This window comes from Puma concolor, chromosome E3, assembly GCF_028749965.1.
Source record: "Puma concolor isolate L17-30 chromosome E3, mPumCon1.1.hap2, whole genome shotgun sequence".
NCBI lineage: Eukaryota > Metazoa > Chordata > Mammalia > Carnivora > Felidae > Puma > Puma concolor.
This window is the reverse complement of record NC_141682.1, coordinates 5,175,939-5,199,309: the sequence shown is the minus strand read 5'-3', so window position 1 is coordinate 5,199,309 and position 23,371 is coordinate 5,175,939. Positions and strand designations below refer to the sequence as shown.

General features: G+C 49.0%; 1 protein-coding gene across 3 annotated transcripts in view; it reads right to left on the bottom strand.

Annotated features, from left to right (window-relative positions):
* Window positions 1–19,051, bottom strand: part of DAGLB (diacylglycerol lipase beta) — a 39,266-nt gene extending 20,215 nt beyond the window's left edge. For all 3 annotated transcript variants that reach the window (XM_086691869.1, XM_086691870.1, XM_025923332.2), the window contains exons 1-9: window positions 18,920–19,051; window positions 17,050–17,201; window positions 8,876–9,047; window positions 7,404–7,662; window positions 5,627–5,749; window positions 4,921–5,048; window positions 3,312–3,438; window positions 2,448–2,531; window positions 918–995 (exon numbers count right to left, since the gene is read on the bottom strand). In XM_086691869.1, coding sequence (XP_086547995.1) covers window positions 918–995; window positions 2,448–2,531; window positions 3,312–3,438; window positions 4,921–5,048; window positions 5,627–5,749; window positions 7,404–7,662; window positions 8,876–9,047; window positions 17,050–17,201; window positions 18,920–19,014 — 1,218 coding nt within the window. In that variant the 5' untranslated portion in view covers window positions 19,015–19,051. The remainder of the gene's footprint in view (window positions 1–917; window positions 996–2,447; window positions 2,532–3,311; window positions 3,439–4,920; window positions 5,049–5,626; window positions 5,750–7,403; window positions 7,663–8,875; window positions 9,048–17,049; window positions 17,202–18,919) is intronic.
* Between the last annotated feature and the right edge of the window lie 4,320 nt (window positions 19,052–23,371).

The following is a 23,371-nucleotide window of genomic DNA, read 5'->3' as shown; positions in this document are numbered from 1 at the left end:
GGAGCGCCAACTGGTGCAGCTGGGCCGGAAGACGGTTCGGCGGCTCCTCCCCGAGTGAAACCCAGCTAACACCCCAAGACGCGGCGGCCCCGCTTCCGGGTGGCGTCTCTACAGAGCGCAAAGGAAGGGCTGCAGCAGTGGCTGGCGGGCCCTCCAGTGGACAAACGGACAAACCAAAGTGGTCTGTGCACACAGCAGAACGTCTCTCAGCGGCTGCCGAGAGGGGACTGAAGGGACAGTTTGTTCGGGATGATGAGAAAGTCTGGGCACAGATGGCGGTCATGGGGACGGGCATTTGGAATCCATCTACCGCCAGCAACCCGTACGCTTACAAGTGGTTAATGTGACAGATACCATGTCACGTCATCGAAACCGTTTAAAAAAACCACCTCTGCTCTAGGCCCTTTGTGTTCCTGGAGGAGGAGCCCGCAGCCCCACGCCACCGGCACAGAACCAACAAGACGAGAACTCGTGTGTTGTGTCCTCTGCACAGGAAACCCGCGGGCGACAGGATGGGGCTGCGGGGCCCCTTGGGGCTCCTGGGCGGGAGACTCACGTGCGCTGGACGCTCCTCGGACCTCGACTTCCCCACGACAATGTGTGACTTTCATCAAGGGAAGAGCATTCGACTGGGGGGTCAAATGCCGAGTGACACTTATCCTAACAACTGTGTGGCCTCTGGTAAGTCCCTCGATGGCTCAGAACCTGCTGCTTCCTCTTAAAGAAACAAAAAGCAACCTGGTGGGACTGTCGTGGGAATTGGTACTAAAGGGGAAGAGAGCACTCACTCGGCACTGGCTATCTGCTGTACGGTTAGCAGGTTAGCATTCACGGGACAGTCAGACTTGGAAAAACCCTGGCCCCTCTGAGCTTCTCTTGGACGGAACACTCCTGAACACAAACCCCAGGGCTCGTACCTTATGCGCCGAACAGTCTTGCACCCCACACTCCAAGTTCAGGTCCTCGCTCTCCGCTGACAGGTCCGTGAGGATGTCCTGCAAAGAGCACATTGGAAGAGGCCGCCGGGATGAGCTGAGAGCAGACGCTGTGGGGCGGGTCCCTCTGAAGGACAGTCTCCTGGGTCAGACTGAGGACTGAACCTCACACCCAAACTCAGGAGGGAAACCCAGGTGGCCAGGAAGCCTGAGGGACCCATGGCAGGGAGGGGGCTGTGGGACACGTCTAAGACACACCTCCTGCCTAAGTACTCTGTACACCCCTCTTCTAAGTACCACAGAGCAGAGCCCTGTACCTGGGTTTTGAACAAAGCATGGTTCCTATCCTCAAGGGGCTATCAACGGCTCACAGAAACCTAAGGGAGGGTAAGAAATGCATTGGGGTGGGGGTGATTCCTGGAGGAGGTGACGCCAGAGACTAAAGGAGAAACTTACTTTCAGGAAACAGGGAGGTGGGCAACCCCAGGTGAAGGGGCAGCAGGCCCCAGCTTGGCTAACCCACCAGGGATGGGACTCCGGAGCATGTGGAGTGCCTGGTGGGAAGTGGAAAGGCAGGGGGGCTCGGGTCACAAAGCTCCGATAGAGCCATGATAAGAGACATGAATTCTGTATTAAAAAGCAACGGGGAAGGGGGTGCGGTGAGGGAGGTCCTGAGGAGTGGGAAGATCGGACCCACATTCTGGAAAGAGTCTCTGTGGACGGTATGAGGACTGATTGGGAAAATGAAAGACCAGGGACGGGGACCCGGGTAGAAAACTGCTTCCCTGGCCTGGAAAAGGGGACGGGGGCACAATCAGGGCTACGGCACTGTGCACAGAGAGATGGCCGGAGAGAGCCGGGCAGGAAGGCAGGACAGAAACCGAGGACGGCTTCACCCTTTCTATAGGGGACAGCTGGGGGCTGCTGCAGAATTACCAGAAATCGGGGCTCAGACAGCGGGTCTGGAGGAGGTGAGGTGCCTGCGGTGTCCGGCCAGAACCCCCAGGTGCACCCCCGCCCTGCAGAGGGTCAAGGTCTCTCTACACTTTCTGGGGCGGCAGCAAAGTGGGAATCAGGAAATGAGATTGAGGAACGGCCAAGAACAGACCGAAAAGCACGTCACGGAAACAGGGAGAAAAAAGCCACCCAGGATCTCCCCGGGACAGGACGGGAGAGGTCTCGCTGGGCTGGGGACAGGTAAGTGGCAGTCCTCCAGGCGTCCGCATGTGAGCACCAGGAGGGGACTGGCAGGCGCCTCTGTAGCAACTTCTTGAAGGGAAGCCCCCCATCTCCCCAACCCCGCCAGTCTGTTTCTGATGCTTCTCAGTGAAAAGGAAAACGACTTCCTGGGTTTTTCCAAAGGGAGTGTCTCACAACCGGGGTCTGCTTCGGCAGCTTCTGTCCCAGTGTTCCCCCCCAACGCATGCTGCCCTGTCTGACGCCGCCTTGATCCTCAGCTCCTGGTGCCCGCGGCTGGCCGTTCGCCCCACCCCTCGTCCCTGGGCTCCCTACCTGGAGAGACATGGTTCCTCTCACTGCCACCACGACGGACTCCTTCCTGTGGTCCAGAGCCACTAAAAAGGGAAGCTCGTAGACCTGAGGGCGAGGGAAAGAGGCAGGAGGTACCGAGGGTAAGAACGTGTGGCTGCGAATACAGAGTTAGGCCGGCCCCCGTTGCTAACGGTTCCGCAACCACGACTGCCAAGTGCAGCTCCCTGTCCTTCAACAGGAGGCGGGCTATGTGCAGACACGGTGCAGGGGCATCCGGGGGGACTCAGTCGGTTAAGTGACTGACTCTTAGTTTCGGCTCAGGTCATGATCTCACAGTTCGGGAGTTTAAGCCCCTGCTTGGGACTCTCCCTCTCTCTCTGTCCCCGCCCTGCTTACTAGCAAGCTGTCTCTCAAAATAAATAAATAAACTTAAAACCAAACCAAAAACACAGTACAGCATCTCTATGAAGACTTCTGGCTCCATCTACGTTAAGCTGAAACAGTATGCAAAGTGTGTGTGTGTGTGTGTGTGTGTGTGTGTGTGTGTGTGTGTGTCTCCCCATGTACGTTTTTCTGGGGAAAATAATCTGTAGGGGCGCCTGAGGGGCTCGGTTGGTTAAGCGTCCCACTTCGGCTCAGATCATGATCTCGCGGTTTGTGGGTTCCAGCCCCGCGTTGGGCTCTGTGCTGACAGCTCGGAGCCTGGAGCCTGCTTTGGACTCTGTGTCTCCCTCTCTCTCTGCCCCTCACCCGTTCCCACTCTGTCTCTGTCTCTCTCTCTCAAAAGTAAATAAACATAAAAAAAAAAAAAAAATCTGTAACTTCTGTCAGAATCTCAAAGGACTACAGGACCCCAAAGAAGTTCAGAAGCGCCGTTACACCTACCTTGTCATGAAAGCTTATGTGAATGAAGTCCCTGTACTGTAGCCCTGTCGTCTGCAGGATGGAGCCAAAATGGCAGCTGAGCTGATCACCTCCAACCAAGTCATATTCTGCTGTCCTGGTTCTACAACTAAAAACACAGGCAAGGCTGGTACTCTGCCAACCTGAGCCACTTACCAAGGAACATCGATCCCCACTGTTCTGTCTTCCCCAAATCACGAGGAACCAAGTTTACAATTTTCAGGCCTTACTCTGGCGAACATCTAATGGCCTTTAAGAGATTATTACATTCCTGTGCATACTTCTTACTACAGCTTTCATCTCTGGAGTCGTGTCGATGTTTTACACATACAAAAAAATCAATATTAAGAATGGGAGATACTTGGGGCGCCTGGGTGGCTCACTCAGTTAAGTGTCCGACTTCGGCTCAGGTCATGATCTCACAGCTTGTGAGTTCGAGCCCCATGTCGGGCTCTGTGCTGACAGCTCAGTGCCTGGAGTCTGTTTCACATTCTGTGTCTCCCTCTCTCTCTGTCCCTCCCCCACTCATGCTCTGTCTGTCTCAAAAATAAATAAACATTAAAAAAATTTAAAAAAGGAGCGCCTGGGTGGCTCAGTTGGTTGAGCGTCCGACTTCAGCTCAGGACATGATCTCGCAGTTTGTGAGTTTGAGCCTCGAGTCGGGCTCTGCGCTGACAGCTCAGAGCCTGGAGCCTGCTTCGGATTCTGTGTCTCCCTCTTGCTCTGCCCCTAACCCACTCGCATTCTGTCTCTGTCTCTCTCAAAAATAAATAAAGCATTAAAAAAAAATAATGGGAGAGACTCTAAAACTCCAGTAACGGGACAAACTGACCTCTTGCGTTTGCTGATATGATGTAATTCTAAGAAGGGTGCAATACCCCTCACGGGACATTCCTACCAAAAATGTGTATCTGGACTCTCATCAGGAAGAAACCATCTGACAAATGCAAATTGAGGGCCATTCCACAAAATACCTACAGTGTCCTTTCCAAAATGTCAAGATCATGAAAGATGAAAAATGACTGAGGAATAGTTCCAAAATAGAAAAAAACTAGGGATGCATGTCAACTAAGTGCAATGCGTAATCTTGACCTGGAGGAAAAACTGTTACAAAGGATACTATCGTGGCAACTGGAAAACCGTGAAGACAGAATATAAATGAGTTATTGCTTAATGGTAACTTTCTCTCTCTCTCTGCCCCTCACCCCACTTGTACTTTGGCTCTCTCAAATTAAAAATAAAGAAAGGGGAGGGGGGTAGGGGGGGAGGGGGGGGAGGGAGGGAGGGAACAGAAATACAGGCTGAAGTAACCGCAGAGAAGGGGCATGCTGATTGCATCACACTTCCAGTGGTTCAGGAAGAAGCTATGTATTTATAGTAACACAGCACATGTGACCAAACTGAGTCACAACTGGTGGCCCCATATAAAGGATATATGGGAGTTCTCAATACTGATCTTGCAGTTTTGAAATATTTCAAAACAGAAAGTGTTTTGAGGGGGGAAACCGGATTATTTTTAGGAAATAAAGGACAGACTGCGTAGCAAGTGACAAGCAGAAGGAAGACGGAGGCCTCAAACCCATCCACCTACCAGTCCCCACCGATCTTGCACAGCCCTGTGAAGGGGTTCCGATAAATGTACAGGGGCCACCCGTAGGCGGCTGCTGCAAACTGCATGTAATGATGGCAATTTTCTAACTCTGCATCTAAATCAGCTTCCTGTAAGAGAAGGAAAAAAAGCTTTTTGTATCAGGGAACCCCTTACGGACAAGACCAACTCACCAAGGTCATAAGCCTGAACTCAAACTCCGGAGTCTCCCCTTCCTGCAACAAGTGAGCCGTGAAGACCTGGACAGCTGGATGGGGTGCAGAGAAACGTATATTCCTACGTGCCACCTTCTCTTTCAGAAGCATAAACACCCGTGGCAGGAAAACCCATCAAGCAAAGCTGACCCGTTTCCGCTCCCCAGGCGCAGAGCGCAAACACACCCAGGGAGATCCAAGCCCGGTCCCTGAGTTTCTGCCATGTAGACTGCAACAGCCAAGTTCCTAAAAGAGAATGCTTTCAAGATACGTGGATGTGAAGCAGCCAGGAACGGGCTCCGCTCCCTGAACTCCGGGTAAGCAAACGCCTTACCTGACGGGTGAAAAACCACAACCAGCAGAAGCCACAACTCACATTCCAAGCCAGCTGCTCCTGAAATTGGTGCTGGCCAGGTTTTTCTGTTCTTTGTTTTTTGAAGATACATAAATAGGTGTAAATGTCAAAACTCTACAACCCAACAGAATGGGCTTACCTGGGGGGGGCCTGGGGAATGGCTGATGACCTCATCAGGCTCCTGGCTGTTCCTGATGTTGTCCTGTTGCTGATGGAGAAGGGTGAGGCCCGCCGCAATGTCGCTGGGCACCAGATCTGTGTCCTGGGTGAAAACAGCGGCTTGTCATAAAACTTAGCAGGGACAGCCCGAGTTCCTCAAAACCCAGTTTTATACAGTTCACATGCACACACAGTTATGTGTAAATGGGTATCTTAAAAAGTATTTTCCTTTCAAGACTTCTGCATGCGAGCTTAATAATGTTTTTTCCTATCCTGCCCTCAGACAAATCCACTGGACAACAAAAAAATGTGGCTGAGCTCTTATTTCAAATTTCACTTTAAGTAACTGAACCACTTAATGGACTTCACATCTTGTGTAAAGCTGAGGAGCAAATGGATAAGTAAATTCACCATCTTTGCCAGTAACAGCCGATTTTAGCCCAAACTTAGATGCTTGCTCAAGATGCTGTGGTTTTGTGGCAAGAGTCCCTGGGGCAGAGATTCGACACTGAACTTAAATACACCAGCTACTGCAAGCCTCCGGGAGAACCCCACTCCAGGACAGCAACAGAGCAAGCCGCCTGCCCCTGACTTTCCCCTCCTCCTCCGGGTGGGGTATGGAGCAGGCAGGAATCCTCAGCTGCCTCCAGGCACTTCCAGTCCAGAAGGAGCAGGTACTGGCCACTCAGCCCGAGTCATCAGCTCTACCTGTGATGCAGGTGAAGACACCTGCTGAGAACACTCAGATTCTCTTCTTCCTTCTTTCAAAGTTTAAAAAAAAATTTTTTTTTTTTAATATCTTCAAGAGAGAGAGATTGAGAGAGTGAGTGCATGCACGCATGGGAGAAAGGCAGAGAGAGGGAGACAGAGGATCCAAACCAGGCTCTGCACTGACAGTAGAGCCCCACGCGGGGCTCGAACTCACGGATCATGACCTGAGCCAGTCGGATGCTCAACCGACTGAGCCACCCAGGCACCCCCCCTTCTTCCAAATATCTTAAGACTAGGCAGAAGCACTCCTGGGGATTAGTTTAGGGAGACCCTTGTCCACTGTCTACACAGAGGCTGCTGCTACCCGCGTGGTGTCAGCCTACGGGGCCAGCCCTGGACACTGCTGACTCGGACACCACAGGAAAGGGACCAGCAGTCACTCAGGATGGCAAGAGAACTCCTGTCCCTTACTTGGTCTCAATACTGAACACGATGGTTTACTAAAGGATGTTACACGAAAGCACTCGATGTGAAAGAAAACCAAGTTTTTCTAAATCACTGAAGACACTGCTCTAGAGTGAGGACACCTTCCTGCGCTGCAAGGACACATCCCGTCGTGCCGTAATGTGGCACACGAAGTCTGACACCACCCCGGATGCAGGACACTGTTTACACCTGCCTGCACCTGCAGCACACCGGCCGGAGGACAGAGGATTCAGGTGACTGGCAAATTACCCACGAAACATACAGGTTCCATTATTCGCCTCCTTAAACACTAACTAACACCCTTCACGGTGCAAAGAACCAGCAGCAACGCAGGACACAATGACCGGAGACACGGCGTCCGATCCGAAGCGCAGGGCCCCGGCTTAAGGCTCCGGAGCCCACGTCCCGTGAGCATCTCCCCTGCTCTGCCATGCACAGACCACACATCCACAAGAGCTGTTTTATGTCAACGGGGGCGCGGCTCAAAACACAGAGGGCTCATCTTCACGGAGGAGACATTTACTCAGGAGAAGAGACGAAAGCAGACCCCTTCGGCTTACTGAAAAGTAGGTTGAGAAAAGCTCTGCCGTACTCGAAAAAGCAACTCGAGTATGGTCATCTTTCCCGACGCAGCAGCACAGTAACTTGATCCTGGTCTCCCACACGCTGGTAGCTGCTGTCTTGAGGCCGTTAAGTAGCTGGCTCGACTCATGACTGTCCAGGTGGTTGGGGCCAGCAGAGGAATACGGAGCCATCTTCCCCCCCAGTGGGTCAAAGACGACGATAATGGTAACCACAGTGGAGACGATGATAATCCAGCTGCAAAGCAGAGAGAGGAGAAGGCGCGATGACCGTGGGTCCCACGTCCACATGCATGAGCCAGGGCTCCCTCCTCAGGGTTCAGTTTTTATATCTGTACAGCCGTGGCTCTAGTTACCGAGGAAGATGCGGATTTCCCAGAACCAGGCTGAGGTGAGCGACTTGTTTTTTCTACAAAGTTCTTTATGCATCCACGGCTGACCCAGGCCTCACAAAAATCAGAGCCTTAAAAGTAAAGACCACAAAAGGGGCGCCTGGGTGGCTCAGTCGGTTGAGTGTCCGACTCCTGATTTGGGCTCAGGTAATGATCTCACGGTTCATGACATCCAACGCTGTGTTGGGCGTGGAGCCTACCTGAGATTCTCTCTCCTTCTGGCCCTCCCTGGCTTGTAGCTCATGCACGCATGCGTGCCCGCCCTCCCTCCCTCCCTCTCTCTCTCTCAAAAAAAAAAAAAAAAAAAAAAAAAAAAGTAAAGGCCACAAAAAAGACGTCTAGTAGGTACAGTTGCAGCCTGGGCGTGGAAGCAGCTGGAACCTGCTCTCCACGGGCCACCAGCACGACCCAGACTCCTCCATGCCTCAGGGTTCTTCCCGGCAAAACCAGGAGAACTTTGCCACACTGTGGAAGAGTCCAAGAGGTCTTCCATTCATATGTGTGAGTGTGTCCAGACAGCGCACAACGTGCCAGGTGCTGTGGCTCAGGGAAACACGTGCCAGCGGAAGACGCGCCCCCGTGAGGGGATTCTGCCACCGCTGCCCGGGCGGCTCGGGAAGCCCCCCTTTCCTTCTCTGTAACAGGACAGGAATTAACTTGATCAGTTCTAAGACCGTTAGCCTGGAAAACGTGAAAGCCTGACTCCCAGGCAGCAGCCCCCGTCACAATTCCCGGTACTGCGTTTCTACTCCTCTTGCCTTTAGTTTTTGCCCTTGGTTTGGTATCTGGGTTTTCTTCCTTCTCATAACACAAGGGACGAAATGCAGAAAAATGAGAACCAGTGAGAAAGAAAATGACATCAATACACGCATAACGAAAGATGAATTCTCATATATGAACAAGCGTCTCCCAATGTTTATGACCTACTCAAAGAGGTCCAATACCTAACGATTTCAGGAAGCCCCTGTGCCATTGGGCTATCCGCAGTTACCCAGAAAGGTCTGTTGACTTCCATTTCACCTGAGACAAGAAGCTGAGAGAGAAGACGGAAGGCCTCACCTGACAACGACAGTGGCAATGATGCCATTCACAACCGTCTTGTCACACTGAATGTCGTCTGCTATCCAGGCGGCCCCCAGAGAAGCCCAGCCCATCTCTGGCAGAAAGAGCGCCAGGCGGATGTAAAGCAGCTTAGCCATGGATTTCCGTGGTCCAGGGTTACAAATGGTTCCTGAAACACAGAAGATATTCAAACTGGTCACCTGCTTCCTCAGACACTTCCTTCCCACAGAAACAGCAGAGCACCTATTAGCACGGTACCCACCTGGCTCCGTCTACTTGTAACTGGTACTCAAGGCCTAAGATTGACTGTCAGTGACCGATGAGGGGTGGGAACATGACAGAAAGCCTCCGGGTTCTACCTGGGGCGACCATATAATCGCCAAACTGGGATACCTCTGAGAGAGGAAGGAGGAGCTGTTCATAATTATGCTGGAACGGCTGGCACCAAACAGAGCTGTCCCAGGCCAACAGACCTACACAGTCACCAAGTTCAAGCAGCCACAAGAATGACTCCACCACCTAATCGAGACCTATGGCGTTCAGGCACCATCTGAAACACTTCACGTCTATTATTCTGTAATCCTCACGACTCTGAAAACAGTTACCATCCCATTTTTTTTAATATTTATCTTTTGAGAGAGAGAGAGAGAGAGACACGGAGCATGAGTCGGGGAGGGCCAGACAGAGAGAGGGAGACACAGAATCCCAAGCAGGCTCCAGGCTCCGAGCTGTCAGCACAGAGCCCGACGCGGTGGTCGAACTCACGAACCGTGAGATCATGACCTGAGCCAAAGTCAGATGCTCAACCGACTGAGCCACCCAGGCACCCCCACCATCCCATTTTACAAATGAAGAAACTAAGGCTAGGAGAGCTTGGTAACTACTTTCTACAACATAATCCAGGTCTGTGTGGTCCCGGCTCTGTCTCACCAACGAACTCACTTTTGGGAAGTGAACAATTCTGATGCCTAAGATCACGTGAAGAGGCCTATTCAGACACGGACTTTATTTTTTTTAAACGTTTATTTATTTTTTGAGAGACAGAGAGACAGAACGTGAACGGGGGAGGAGCACGGAGAGAGGGAGTCAAAGAATCTAAAGCAGGCTCCAGGGTCTGAGCTGTCAGCACAGAGCCGTATGCGGGGCTCGAACGCATGAATTGGGAGATCACGACCTGAGCCGAAGTCGGATGCTTAACCGAGTGAGCCACCAAGGCGCCCTCAGACATGGCCTTTTTACTCTGCATACAAAACAAATCCAAGTATCAAGAGAGAGGCCTGGGTGCTTCAATTCCTGATGTTAAACATCAACTCTCTCCCTTTGGGAAAAAGTTGTGATAAAATACTGATTTAGGCAACATAAAAATGCCATGATTAAAACAAAAACAGTGAAGGAAAAAAGCCCCCAGAGCAATGAATGAAAACAAGATCTAAAGAATGATTTGGTGAGGAAATAGCTTTTAGGTTCCAAAAATGACCTCAGAGTCACATTTTAAAGTGTTAGACACTATTGGGCCCCATTTTTGGCACAAAGACAAAATAGAAGGTAACCAAAACAACACTGTCTCTCTCTGAGGGACAAAGTGCAGGCATATGAAAAATCAGTGCTCTATTTGGAGCCCGCTACTAACAATAGGCGATGACCCGCAAAACAGGAAACAGTATCTGGGCTCACTCACGGGGAGCACCGGAAGGCAGGAGCTCCGAATAAGGGAATGAATTCCCCAACAGCACCTGGGCCCGAAACTCCCGACGTCCTGATACTATGCGAATGAAATAAATAAATAGGGAAGCAGAAAATGGAGTTCTGATTAGGATTCCAAAGAGAAATAAAGATGCTGAAAAAAATCTCCTTTATATAGTCATTCCTATGAAAACGTTTTTATTTACATATAGATCTTCCTCTCAAGGCAAGGGGTCGCCAGGGCGGACTCAGCTGCTGCAGTGCGCGAGGCTGCTGCTGCTGCTGCTGCCTCATAACGAGCGAGCAGAACTTCATCCTTGAATGGAATGTCCTCGGCACAGCCTTGGTCTTCATCAGGCATAGCCATTTATGTACAAACCACAAAAGGCAGGCCCGTGTCACAGAATCTTTGGCTTAACACCTCCAGACACTGCCGTAATCTTCTCCAGCACAAAACGAGCTGCAAGCTCGCATATAAATGCAGAGGAGATGCGAGGAAATGTCCCACAATCAGGGTCAAACACAGTGAACGGCAGACCCTGGAGGGTGAGGGTATTCTTCCAAAACGTGGCTGTCATGAGGCTGGACCTTCCCTAATCAAACCTCCTACATGGGACCAACAGCAGGATTTCATCAGAGAAGTTCTCAAATCAAAACTGGAAACTACCACAATATCAAGATTCTTCCCAACTACGCTACACAGATGACCAGGAAAAAGAGGACAGGTAGATACACAGGCATCAGTCTTCTGGGCAAAGATGAGCTCCACTGGTTCCAAATGCGTCCTCTGCGACTGGGGGCGTTTCCTCCTTTACAGAGTAATGTCAGCCAAAAGCTATATAAACACTGTCTTTCAGTACAAGTGACAGGTTAATCACCGAGATGCCTCCCGGAACAGAAGGGGCAAAAGAAATTATCCGTGTATCAAGAATAAAATTAACCAATGTGCTATTACAAAATATAACTAAGGTGTGCCTGGGTGGCTAAGTCAGTTAAGGCGCCTGACTCTTGATCTCAGCACAGGTCTTGGTCTAAGGGTCATGAGTTCAGGCCCCGCACTGGGCTCTATGCTGGGTGTGACACCTGCTTAAGAAAATAAAAATAGGGGCGCCTGGATGGCTCAATTAAGCGTCCGACTTCGGCTCAGGTCATGGTTCCACGGTTTGTGGGTTCGAACCCTGCATCGGGCTCTGTGCTGACAGCTCAAAGCCTGGAGCCTGTTTCAGATTCAATGTCTCCCTCTCTCTCTGCCCCTCCCCTGCTTGCGCGCTCTCTCTCAAAAAATGAATAAACGTTTTTTAAAAATTAAAAAATAACAATTTACATACATATACAAAACTTACAATTTACAGAAAACTCATCAATTTTGTGCAGGTAATGCATATAAATGGTAAAAAGTTCAAACAATTCAAGTAGGTACATAGTATTAAGCCTCTGTACCCCAGTCTTTCGGTTGTCTTCTCTTCAGGAAAAGGTAGCAAACTACATACAAGGTCCTATACCTCAGTGTATTGGAAATCACTCCTTACCTGTCCACAAAGCAGTCCCATTCTTTGTAACATGTGCAAAGACCCAACCCATGGCCTAGTGACAGGAATGGGGTTTATTCTGATCTTTCATACCTACAAATAGCACTGCAATGAACATCCCTACGAGGACATCTCCCCCCCCCCCCCCCATTTTTATTTACATTCTAGCCAGTTAACATACAGTGCAATGTCGGTTCAGGAGTAGAATTTAGTGATTCGCCACCCACACGTAACACCCACTGCTCATCACAAGGGCCCTCCTTAGTAGCAACCTCTTGCCTCCCTCCATCAACGCTGTCTGTCCTCTATTGTTAAGAGTCTCTTAACATTTTTTTTCCCTTCCTATATATTCATCTGTTTTGTTTCTTCACCTACAAGGACTTGTCTTCACACGTGCAAATATATACAAAAATACTGCCTAGTACACAGTGTACTTCCCAAATCTGGCTTCCAACGTATACTTACAAACAAAACGAGCTGCTTATTTCCGCACAGCCTTGCCAACTCCATGTATTATGTGGGTGACTTTTTGTTATGGCGACTGAGGCTGAACGTTTTTAGTACATGTAAAAGTCACTTATATTTATTTTACTGTTTATGACCTTTGCCTGTTTTTCTACTGACGATCAGTCTTTTTCTTATTTATTGTAGTAGGACCCCTAATACATGAAGAAGATTGGCTTTAAGTCTCATATGTTACAATATTGTTTTCATTTTGCTTTTTTTAACCTTATGATATTTTTCTGAAATTTACTTAAGATATATATATTTTGATGTTTATTTATATATTTTGAGAAAGAGAGAGAAGGTACGTGCACACACGCACGCAGGTACAAGAGGGGCATAGGGAGAAAGAGAATCCCAAGCAGGCTCTGCACTATCAGCACAGAGCCCTATGTGGGGCTCAATCCTACGAACCGTGAGATCATGACCTAAGCTAAGATCCAGAGCCACCGAGGTGCCCTTAATAAGGCATACAATATTATTTGTAACACACTGGCAATTAAACTAACATGCTTTATAAAGTACTGTTTTTAGTTCGGTTGTGGTATCTCCAGCCACAAGTAACAAAAGGTTTAAGAACAGGAAGGACCTGTCCTGACTTCAGGGACTGGAAGTGCAGAGCCAAGACAGGTGTCACCGGCATTCTTGCTTCTCACGGCTCTGCCTTCCTTTGTGTGTCAGCTCATTCCAGGCTGTGAGTAGAGATACAGCAGGAATTCAGCGGCTTGTCCATACACAGAATCACCCAGGGCAAAAACTGTGTTCCTTCTGGATCTTTCCTACAGGAGCAAGGAATTGGGTCACATGTCCACTGGCTCATCCATGAGAATCATTCCTGAGCTGGGTGGAGGGTCAGCTTCTCTGACACACACACTTCCTATGTGAGCGAGGCGGGGAGGAGGGGGTGTCCTGAGTAAAACTGGAAGAGGCTGCTGGATGGGCAACCTCCCTATAACACACATACAACCAGCACATAATGCTTAACATGTACACCGACATGTTAAAAAAAAAAATTTTTTTTGGGGCGCCTGGGTGGCGCAGTCGGTTGAGCGTCCGACTTCAGCCAGGTCACGATCTCGCGGTCCGTGAGTTCGAGCCCCGCGTCGGGCTCTGGGCTGATGGCTCGGAGCCTGGAGCCTGTTTCCGATTCTGTGTCTCCCTCTCTCTCTGCCCCTCCCCCGTTCATGCTCTGTCTCTCTCTGTCCCAAAAAAATAAATAAACGTTAAAAAAAAAAAATATTTTTTTTTTAAAAAAAAATTTTTTTAATATTTATTTTTGAGAGAGAGAGAGAGAGGGAGAGAATAGGAGTGGGGGAGGGGCAGAGAGAGACAGGGAGACTCAGATCTGAAGTAGGCTCCAGGTTCTGAGCTGTCAGCACAGAGCCCAACACGGGGCTCGAACCCACAAACTGTGAGGTCATGCATGACCTGAGCTGAAGTCAGACGCTCAAACAACTGAGCCACCCAGGCGCCTCAACCCATTATATGTTTTCTGAGCCCTGACCATGAATGTGAGATGGTGCAGGCATTAAGCAAAGGCTCAGGAGGAAGAGCCTCAGTGAACATGGCCATCCATCACAGGGTGTGAAAGTGCCCTGACACCACCAAAAATATCAGGAAAAAAATATTTAAGGGGGAAAAAAGCTACATTACTGCTTTAAATCTAAACCTCCTGATATAGCTGTACACTTGGTCTCCTAACCAGAATATGACATGAACAGAAAGGGCAAATAAATGAGATGATGCTATGGGCACCTGGGTGGCTCAGTTGGTTGAGTTTCCAACTTAGGCTCAGATCATGATCTCACATTTCATGGGTTTGAGCTCCACATCGGGCTCTGTGCTGACAGCTCAGAGCTTGGAGCCTGCTTCGGATTCTGTGTCTCCCTCCCTCTCTCTCCCCCTCTCTCTCCCTCTCTCTCTCTGTCTCTGCCCCTCCCCAACTCATGCTTGGTCTTTCTCTCTCTCTCTCTCAAAAACAAACATTTAAAAAAATTTTTAATAATTTAAAAAACTAAAAAAAATAAAAATAAATGAATAATAAATAATAAAATAAATGAGACGATGCCATAGCTGAAATGACACCAATCTAACTACTTCATCTTTCAGAAATTCAGACTTCATTAAAAAACTCTTTAGTGCTGGGGCACCTGGCTGGCTCAGTCAGTAGAGCATGCAACTGCTGACTGCTGAGCTAAGGGTCGATTCAAGATCTACGTTGGGGGTAGAGTTTATTTCAAACAAAAACAAAAACACAAAGGTACCTCTCCCAATGGGGAATTACACAGATCACAAAACTGGGACGTTCTTCATGCATTCATGTTTCCAGGGCCATGCTGAAATACCCAGAGCTCTCTTTCCTATACATTTCTCTAGGAAGTGGGCACAAGCCACACTCCTTGGTCGTCCAAAACCCTATGGTCTTTCTCATGAAACACTTGGCCACTGAGCAACCACCACCTTTTAAGTTTCAGTTGGTCATTCCAAACCATCAAGATCGTGATCCTGCCACCCAGTTTTACCATCTTCATTTTGAGTGTGTAAGCATGCCTCCTGCAGCCCCATTCAAGCAACGATGAAATGCACTGGAGAGCGGCACACCATACATCCTTGCCTTTGATACTTCCTAATGCGCCACACTGCTTGGCTCATCCTGTGAGCCTAAGCAATCATATAGGGAAGGTTCCCAACATTTTGGGTGAAGTGACTAGTAAAAACCCTAACACACAGAAAAGAATTATCACTTAAACAAAATTTTTGTTAATCTTTATTTATTTTTGAGAGAGAGAGAGAGAGAGAGAGAGAGAGAATCTGAAGCAGGCTCCAGGCTCTGAGCTGTCAGCACAGAGCCCGACGCGGGGCTTGAACCACAGATTGTGAGGTCATGACCTGAGCCAAAGTCAGACACTTAACCGACTGAGCCACCCAGGTGCCCCAGAAAGAATTATCATTAAGAATAGACAGGACTCGGGGCGCCTGGGTGGCGCAGTCGGTTAAGCGTCCGACTTCAGCCAGGTCACGATCTCGCGGTCCGTGAGTTCGAGCCCCGCGTCAGGCTCTGGGCTGATGGCTCAGAGCCTGGAGCCTGTTTCCGATTCTGTGTCTCCCTCTCTCTCTCTGCCCCTCCCCTGTTCATGCTCTGTCTCTCTCTGTCCCAAAAAATAAATAAACATTGAAAAAAAATAAAAATAAAAAATAAAAGAATAGACAGGACTCTTGGGGCGCCTGGGTGGCGCAGTCGGTTAAGCGTCCGACTTCAGCCAGGTCATGATCTCACGGTCCGGGAGTTCGAGCCCCGCGTCAGGTTCTGGGCTAATGGCTCAGAGCCTGGAGCCTGTTTCCGATTCTGTGTCTCCCTCTCTCTCTGCCCCTCCCCCGTTCATGCTCTGTCTCTCTCTGTTCCAAAAATAAATAAACGTTGAAAAAAAAAATTAAAAAAAAAAAAGAATAGACAGAACTCTTGGAGTGCCTGGGTGGTTCAGTCGGTTAAGCAGCTGACTTCAGCTCAGGTCATGATCTCACGGTCTCTGAGTTCAAGCCCCGCATTGGGCTCTGTGCTGACAGCTCAGAGCCTGGAGCCTGCTTCAGATTCTGTGTCTCCCTCACTCTCTGCCCCTCCCCTGCTCCTGTTCGTGTGTCCCCCCCCACCTTCTCTCTCTCAAAATAAATAAACCTTAAAAAAAAAAAAAAAAGAAAAAGGAACTGCAAATCAAAACCACAATGAAGTGCACTAGGATGGCTATGCTCGAAAAGGCAGACAATGAGAAGTGTTGGTGAGGATGTAGAGAAATGGAAACGCTTCATAAACTGAAAGAAAAATGGTACAGCTGCTTGGAAAACAGTCTGGCAGCTCCTCAGAAGGTTAAACACAGGGTGACCACATGCTCTAACAATTCCACCCTAGGTATGTCCGAGAGACACGAAAACTTCTATGTACACAAAAACATGGATCTGGATGTTCATAGCGGCATTATTTATAATAGCCCAAAAGTGTAAAATAACTCCAAATGCCCACCAACTGGCAAACGGATAAGTAAAATGTGGCATATACATTCAATGTAATTAACATTACTCAACCATAAGAAGAATGAAGTACTGACACGCTAAAACATGAATCAACCTTGAAAACATGCTAAGTTTGGAGCCAGACCCAACAGCCACATGGTGGATGATTCTACCTGTATGATCCAGAATGGCCAAACCTACAGACAGAAAGCAGATACATGGATGGCTAGAGCTGAGGAAATCCGGAATAATGAGGAATGATTGCTAATGGGTATAGGATTTCTTTCAGGGATGCTGAAAATGTTCTAAAACTGTGGTGATGGCTGGACAGCTCTGTGAACAGACTAAAAATCTTTGACCTGCACACTTTAAATGGGAGAATTGTACAGTATGTGAATTATATCTCAATCAAGCTGTTAAAGAACAGACAGCAAATACCAAAGGCTTTACCTTTCATGCTGACACATACGATGGCTGTCAGGGTACATATTATAACTGCTAGGAGGACAATAAGAACAATCAAGTAACTGCTGAGGAGGACACCGCCAGCACAGTCCAGCTTGCCTCTGTGCAGGAGGTACAAAGTCAAAATGCCAATCCACCTGCCAAGAGATAGGGAGAGTCAGAAATGGAATCCAAGGAACTACTCTGCAAAACATAACAGAAAGAAATAAAAGGAGCTAACATTTCTAAAAAACTTTTTTAAATATTTAAAAATAAAAATTTTAACGGAGTTAACATTTCCCCAAACAAGGTGAAGTTTACTTTGGACTAAAATTTTCTTCGATAAAAGATCTAAAAAAAAATAATAAAAAATCTACTAAGTCAATTAAAAAGTATGACTTTAAAAAAATTAGCTTTATGCTTTCTGTGCCTACATGACTGCCCTTATTCTATGCCTGCTGTAATTCATAAGAGGTATTTAACGCCATACGCAAACATACTATGAACTGCTGGAAAACAGCAACCCCATAATGACTCAGAAAGATGCAACCGTAGGAGCACCTGGGTGGCTCAGTCGGTTGAACATCTGTCTCTTGGTTTCAGCTGACATCATGATCTCGTGGTTCATGAGTTCAAGCCCGGAGCTGGCAGTGCACAGAGCCCGCTTGGGATTCATTCATTCATATTCTCCCTCTCGACCTCTGCCCCTCTCCCACTCAGGTTCCTCCCCCCCCCCCCCAAATAAATTAATGAAAAAAAGAAATATGCAACTGTAAATCAACAAAGTACATGCTTGCTAAATTATTAACAAGATAGCGTTTACTCCTGTGTATTAGCGAGAAATTGACACATTGTAATCTGCTGTGTGATACAAAAGCAGCAGGCAAGAAGTTATCCAAAGACCATCGATAGTGAACGCTGATAAGCGTTAAAGGCCAAGTATTACGACTTCCAGATTTCAGTGCAGCACTTCAGTGCAGAATAACAATAAAAGGCAAAGTAATAGCGACCGGTCCCCAGAGGTATTTCAGCAAAGGGCACAGCACCCCTGGCAAGAACGCTGTATTAAGGATTCAAGCCCAGAGGTGGAACTGGACTAGATAACATCTTATGCTTTTGTATAAGACTTTGGGTCTGGAAATAATATTGGGAAATGATTTCAGAGGCTCGGCTCTGGAAACTACGAAACTACTGAGAAGCCACTTCCAATATTTCGTGTTTTTGTATTCCTTTCCCCTCAAGAATGTGTTTTTAAAAAATTACAGTGGTGCTGTTTTATTCCCTGCTCAGACCGGTTGGGAACAGACCTCAGGAGCCCAATTCCAGTTCCCATGGGTTCCACACTTGGAAAGACGAGAGGGTACAGGGTACATATTTCCCGAGCCTGAGCCTGACTGCTCCTCATGCATGGAACTCGGCCACAACCGGCTCGGGAACGGCAGCCACGCTATTATGTTCCATCTTTCCTCTGGCGGACAAAAGATGCCCTGCGTTTCCAGGCCGAGCGCCGTGATCATGCAAGGGCTGCTCCCCGGCTCCAGGAAGCGGAACCGGAGGTCACGGCCTTTGGTCGGGAACGACGTTCCGGAGGCTCCCAGGGCCAGGCCTAGGCGCCGCACGCGACGGGCGCCGGTGCCACGGGACCCACCTGGGTGCCCCCGGGCCTGGCCGACCCGCTCCGGCCTCAGGGAGCCCTCCGTGAAATGGGTAGAACGGCAGCACCCAGGTCCTCGGCGGTGGGGAGGCCCCGATGCGGGAACGTGGGGCCCGAGTCGGCGCGCACAAACCCGGCGACACGGACGCTACTCCCGGACCCGCTCCCTGCGCACCCCGGCCGGCCGGCCGGCCGCCAGCCCACACAGCCCGCCGCCCTTACCACACCACTCGCAGGGACAGCTCGAAGAACCCCGGGAAGACCAGGTCGTCACTGGCGATGGCCCAGCGCCGACCGAAGAGCACCATCCCGGGCATGGCGGAGGCCCCGCTGCCCGGCCTCGGGCCAGCCTGCCGCGCGCCGGCGGCGACTCGAAGCCCCGCGCCCTCTGGGAACCAACGCCAAACTGACTGCGACTCCGCGCAGGCGCACGCTAGGGCCCGGCCCGGCGCACGCGCACTGAGCCCCCTCGCAGCAGCGGGACGCTCCGCGCCTGCGCAGATACACTGACCCGGAGGACTCTGGTTGGCTTGATAGCTGTTTTTGCACGGGAGGGAAGTCCGTTCTGACAATATTCCCATTTTGTAGGTAAGGACTCTTCAGGCCCGGAGAAATTGCCCTCCCCACCGAGATCCACGGCTGTTAATGGCGGATCTGAGGCTCATCCCAGGTCTGTGGGCTTCGAGGCGTGTGACCATCGATGCTCCCTGCGGTCAGGAGTGCTGCGTTAGGACGCCTCTGAGTTCCGGGTCTGAAACCACCTGGCGGCTCGGGGCTGGGGCGTGGGGGTGATAGCCTGATCCGCGCCCCTTCCCCGCGAGCAGGCGGTCGCCTAGTGGCGTGGTTTCTGAGCACTTAGCACCTCCACCCTCCTCCACCCTCGTCCCAGCCTCCTTTGCCTTATGCCTGGTCCGATCTCATTGTGCCCCCTCATTCTGCTGTTACTCCCCTCGCCCCCGACAAGGTATTTCCCCTGAATGCACTTTGTGCGTAACATTGACTCCAACCCCCCACCCCCACTCCGGAAAGGTTTTTCCCTGGTAGTCACGCATCAAGTCTGTCAGTGCGTGATTGTATGTCTCCCTGGGTTTGGGTTACCATTCTCTCTCTCCGTCACCCCGCTGCCTGCCGCCTTCCCCAACCCCCAACCCCCAAATACAGCAAGTTCATTGTCGCCCCAGGGCTTTTACATTTTCTGTGTCCTCTGCCAGGGCTGCTCCCCCCCCCCCCCCCCCCCAGGTAGTTCCATGCCTCTCTCTCAGTTCATTCAGGCCTCAGCTCCAGTGTCCGGGTCTCAAAGACGCCTTCTCTGGCCACCTTATCTAAACAGTTGTACACCCACCTGCTTCCATTCCCTTACCCTGCTTTAGTTTTATCTCATAATAATTACTCCGTGACACCGCACCATGTTTGTTATACCTCTCTCCTCCCACCTTAGGGTGTAAATTGCATGAGCAATTTACCCTGTCCATCTTGTTGACTGCTGTGCACGTGATAGAGCACATTACAGGCACTTACTAAATAGTTGATGAATGAATAAATAAATTCATTAAATGTCAAGATTTTCGAAGTCTGAAGTTCCTTCTAAAGGGCAAAATGTCAGGGTTAAATATAAAATTGAAATTGTATTGATGGTTGTGGAAATCATACAGAGATTGTAAATGGGGATGTTACACGGTTTCTGTAGAAAAGAGAACTATTCATTATAAAACGAGTACTTGGTGTGGCCAGTGACTTAATCAGAGAGGTCAGGGAGGACTTCCCTGAAAAAGATACTAAAACGAGATTGGAGGAAGAGTAGGAAAAGAGGGTGATTCTGAAGTTAGAGAGGCCTGTGTCTATGATCCGAATATTCTCAAATGTAATACTTCCCTTTTGAAAGCAGGATTTGTAAGGCTTAGGAGTAAGAAAATTCTTCTGTATAAACTTTTGTTAGTAAAGATAAGCTGTCAACTTAATGTTAAGAACAATAACAACCCACAAAACTATCATTTCAAAGAGGTAGTGTGCATATTAAAAAACGTATTTTGGGGCGCCTGGGTGGCTCAGTCGGTTGAGCATCCGACTTCGGCTCAGGTCATGATCTCACAGTCCGTGAGTTCGAGCCCCCATCAGGCTCTGTGCTGACAGCTCGGAGCCTGGAGCCTGCTTGGGATTCTGTGTCTCCCTCTCTCTCTGCCCCTCCCCCGCTCATTCTCTCTCTCTCTCTCTCTCTCTCTCTCTCTCTCTCTCTCTCTCTCTCCCAAAAATAAATTAAAAAAATTAAAAAATAAAAATAAAAATAGCAAGTATGTCCTGCTATTTCCGTATAACATTCCATTGGTTGAATTAGAGCTATTTTATTTTTTAAAGTTTATTTTGAGAGAGACAGAAAGCACGAACAGAAGAGGGGCAGAGAGAGAGGGGGAGAGAGAGAATCCCAAGTAGGTTCCATGTGGTCAGTGCACAGAGTCTGATGCGGGGCTCGAATTCACAAACTGAGATCATGACCTGAGCCAAAGTCAGACACTTAACTTACTGAGCCACCCAGGTGCCCCAAATTAGAGCTATTTAAAAACATTAACTTGGAGAAACAGTGATCTTTACTTTCACTTTTCCAAATCAACTGATTCATTTCTTCCACTATTCCTTTAGGACTTAATTTTCTTTCATAGGAGTAAATCCCTGTCCTGAGTAAAATTAATACCCTTGCATTTAGACTCTGTCAGATGGGTGTCGGGCAATGTTAGCTAGGTGATCTTTCAGGAATTTGGACAGTTGTTTTTCTAAGGCCTTCTTGACAGCCCTGAGATCTTCAATTCTCAGAATTCCAAGTAAACTTAAGTGACTTTTTTAGTTTCGGGGCACACCAGTTTCCCTATTACACAACCATTAATTGTCTTAGAACCCTTATTAGAGGAATAAATACGTTGCATATTTCCATTCTGTTTTGGTAATAGAGTCAAGTGTAGTGTAACATTTGCCTGAGACTTTCACCTTTAAAGTGCTCAAGGCGATCAGAGTGCCTGGGTGAGTCAGTTGGTTGAGCATCCAATTGACTCAGGTCATGATCTCACGGGTCATGAGTTCAAGCCCCGTGTCGGTCTCCGCACTGGCAGCCTGGAGCCTGCTTTGGATTCTGTGTCTCCCGCTCTCTCTGCGCCTTCTCCACTCATGCTCTGTGTCTCTCTCAAAAATAGATATTAAGAAAAAAAAATATTTTTAAATTAAGTGCTCGAGGTGAAACTAGGAGTGGAGACCTGGAATATTCTAATGTTGTAAAAAAGTGTCCCTGTCTTTTTAAAAGATTAGTGCTATATTATGCTGCAACTTTCTTTAAAATCCAATGCTAAGAGGGAATTGTTTCAGAATCAGTAGGAGAAATACCCACAGCACCTACACAAGACGCCGCCACGCTACAAAGGCTAACTCAGAGGGGTGAAGGGAGTGTCCCCTGTACTGAGCAGGGCGCGTTTCTTACTAATTCCACAGTCAGTCACTAGAGGGCGAAGTACACAGGAGAAAAAAAAAAGCCCACGTGGTGGTTTGGGGAAGGTACTTAAGAGTCAAGGTCTGCAGATGCATTGCTCTCCCAACAAGGGGAAAATTGACCAATGTTCTCAAATAGGCCCCAGGAACTCCTGCCAGAAGTGGTTTCCAGCCAGCTTGCAAGGCAGCTGTCCCCAAACTAAGCACAATGGGAGGGGAGCAGGGGGTCACAGAGGTGCTGAGCACTTAATGTGTGTGCCTCAAGTTCTATTTTGAGCTTCACAGACATGGACTCATTCACACCTCACAAAAATCCTACAGCAAGAGTCTGCAGGTAACAGAGGGAAGAGACTCGTTAATCCAGGGTCACAGAGCTAGAGTGTGAGGAGCTGAGACTCCTAAAACAAGGCTGATCCCAAAGCTTGTGATTTTCTTACTCAGGGTTCTCACTAACCACTTAGGATTTTTTTTTTTTTAAGTTTATTTATTTGGGGGGGGGGGGGGAGAGGGAGAGAATGCCAAATCCCAAGCAGGCTTCGCGCGATCAGCACAGAGCCCAACTAGAGGCTCAATCTCACAAACCCTAAGATATGACCTGAGCCAAAATCGAGTTGGACGCTTAACCGACTGAGCCACCTAAGCGTCCTTAACCACTTTTTTAAAGTTTATTTATTTTGAGAGAAAGCAAGAGAGCACAGTAGGGGCAGAGAGAGGGAGAGAGAATCCCAAGCAGACTCTGCATCGCCAGCATGGAGCCCGAGCTAGAGCTCGAACCCACTAGCCTCGAGATCATGACCTGAGCCAAAGTCGGAAGCTTAACCGATTGAGCCGCCCAGGAGCCCCTCACTTGTGATTTCTATTGAAAGGAAATCTTTGCTTGACCTTTCCAGTGAGTCATCCAACCTAGTGGCATCTTGGGAAAAACTGGACTGGATCTTCTCCCAAGGGTTTCCACCTGCAACCTTCCCCTCCCCCCCCCCAACCTTTTCTCTACCTACTTACTTCCCTCGTGACCAGACTGCAAGGAAGCAGGACACGTTACTCTGACAGCAGCTGAACTGGACCAGGGAACGGATTAGCACCTGTAAACAGCCAGCAGCGTTTCACAGAATGATCACTCAGTGGGCAAACTGGTTAACTTTGCTGGATTTCTCATGCTTTCACTTTTAAAACAAATTCACACAAATAAAACACCTGGATAAAAAA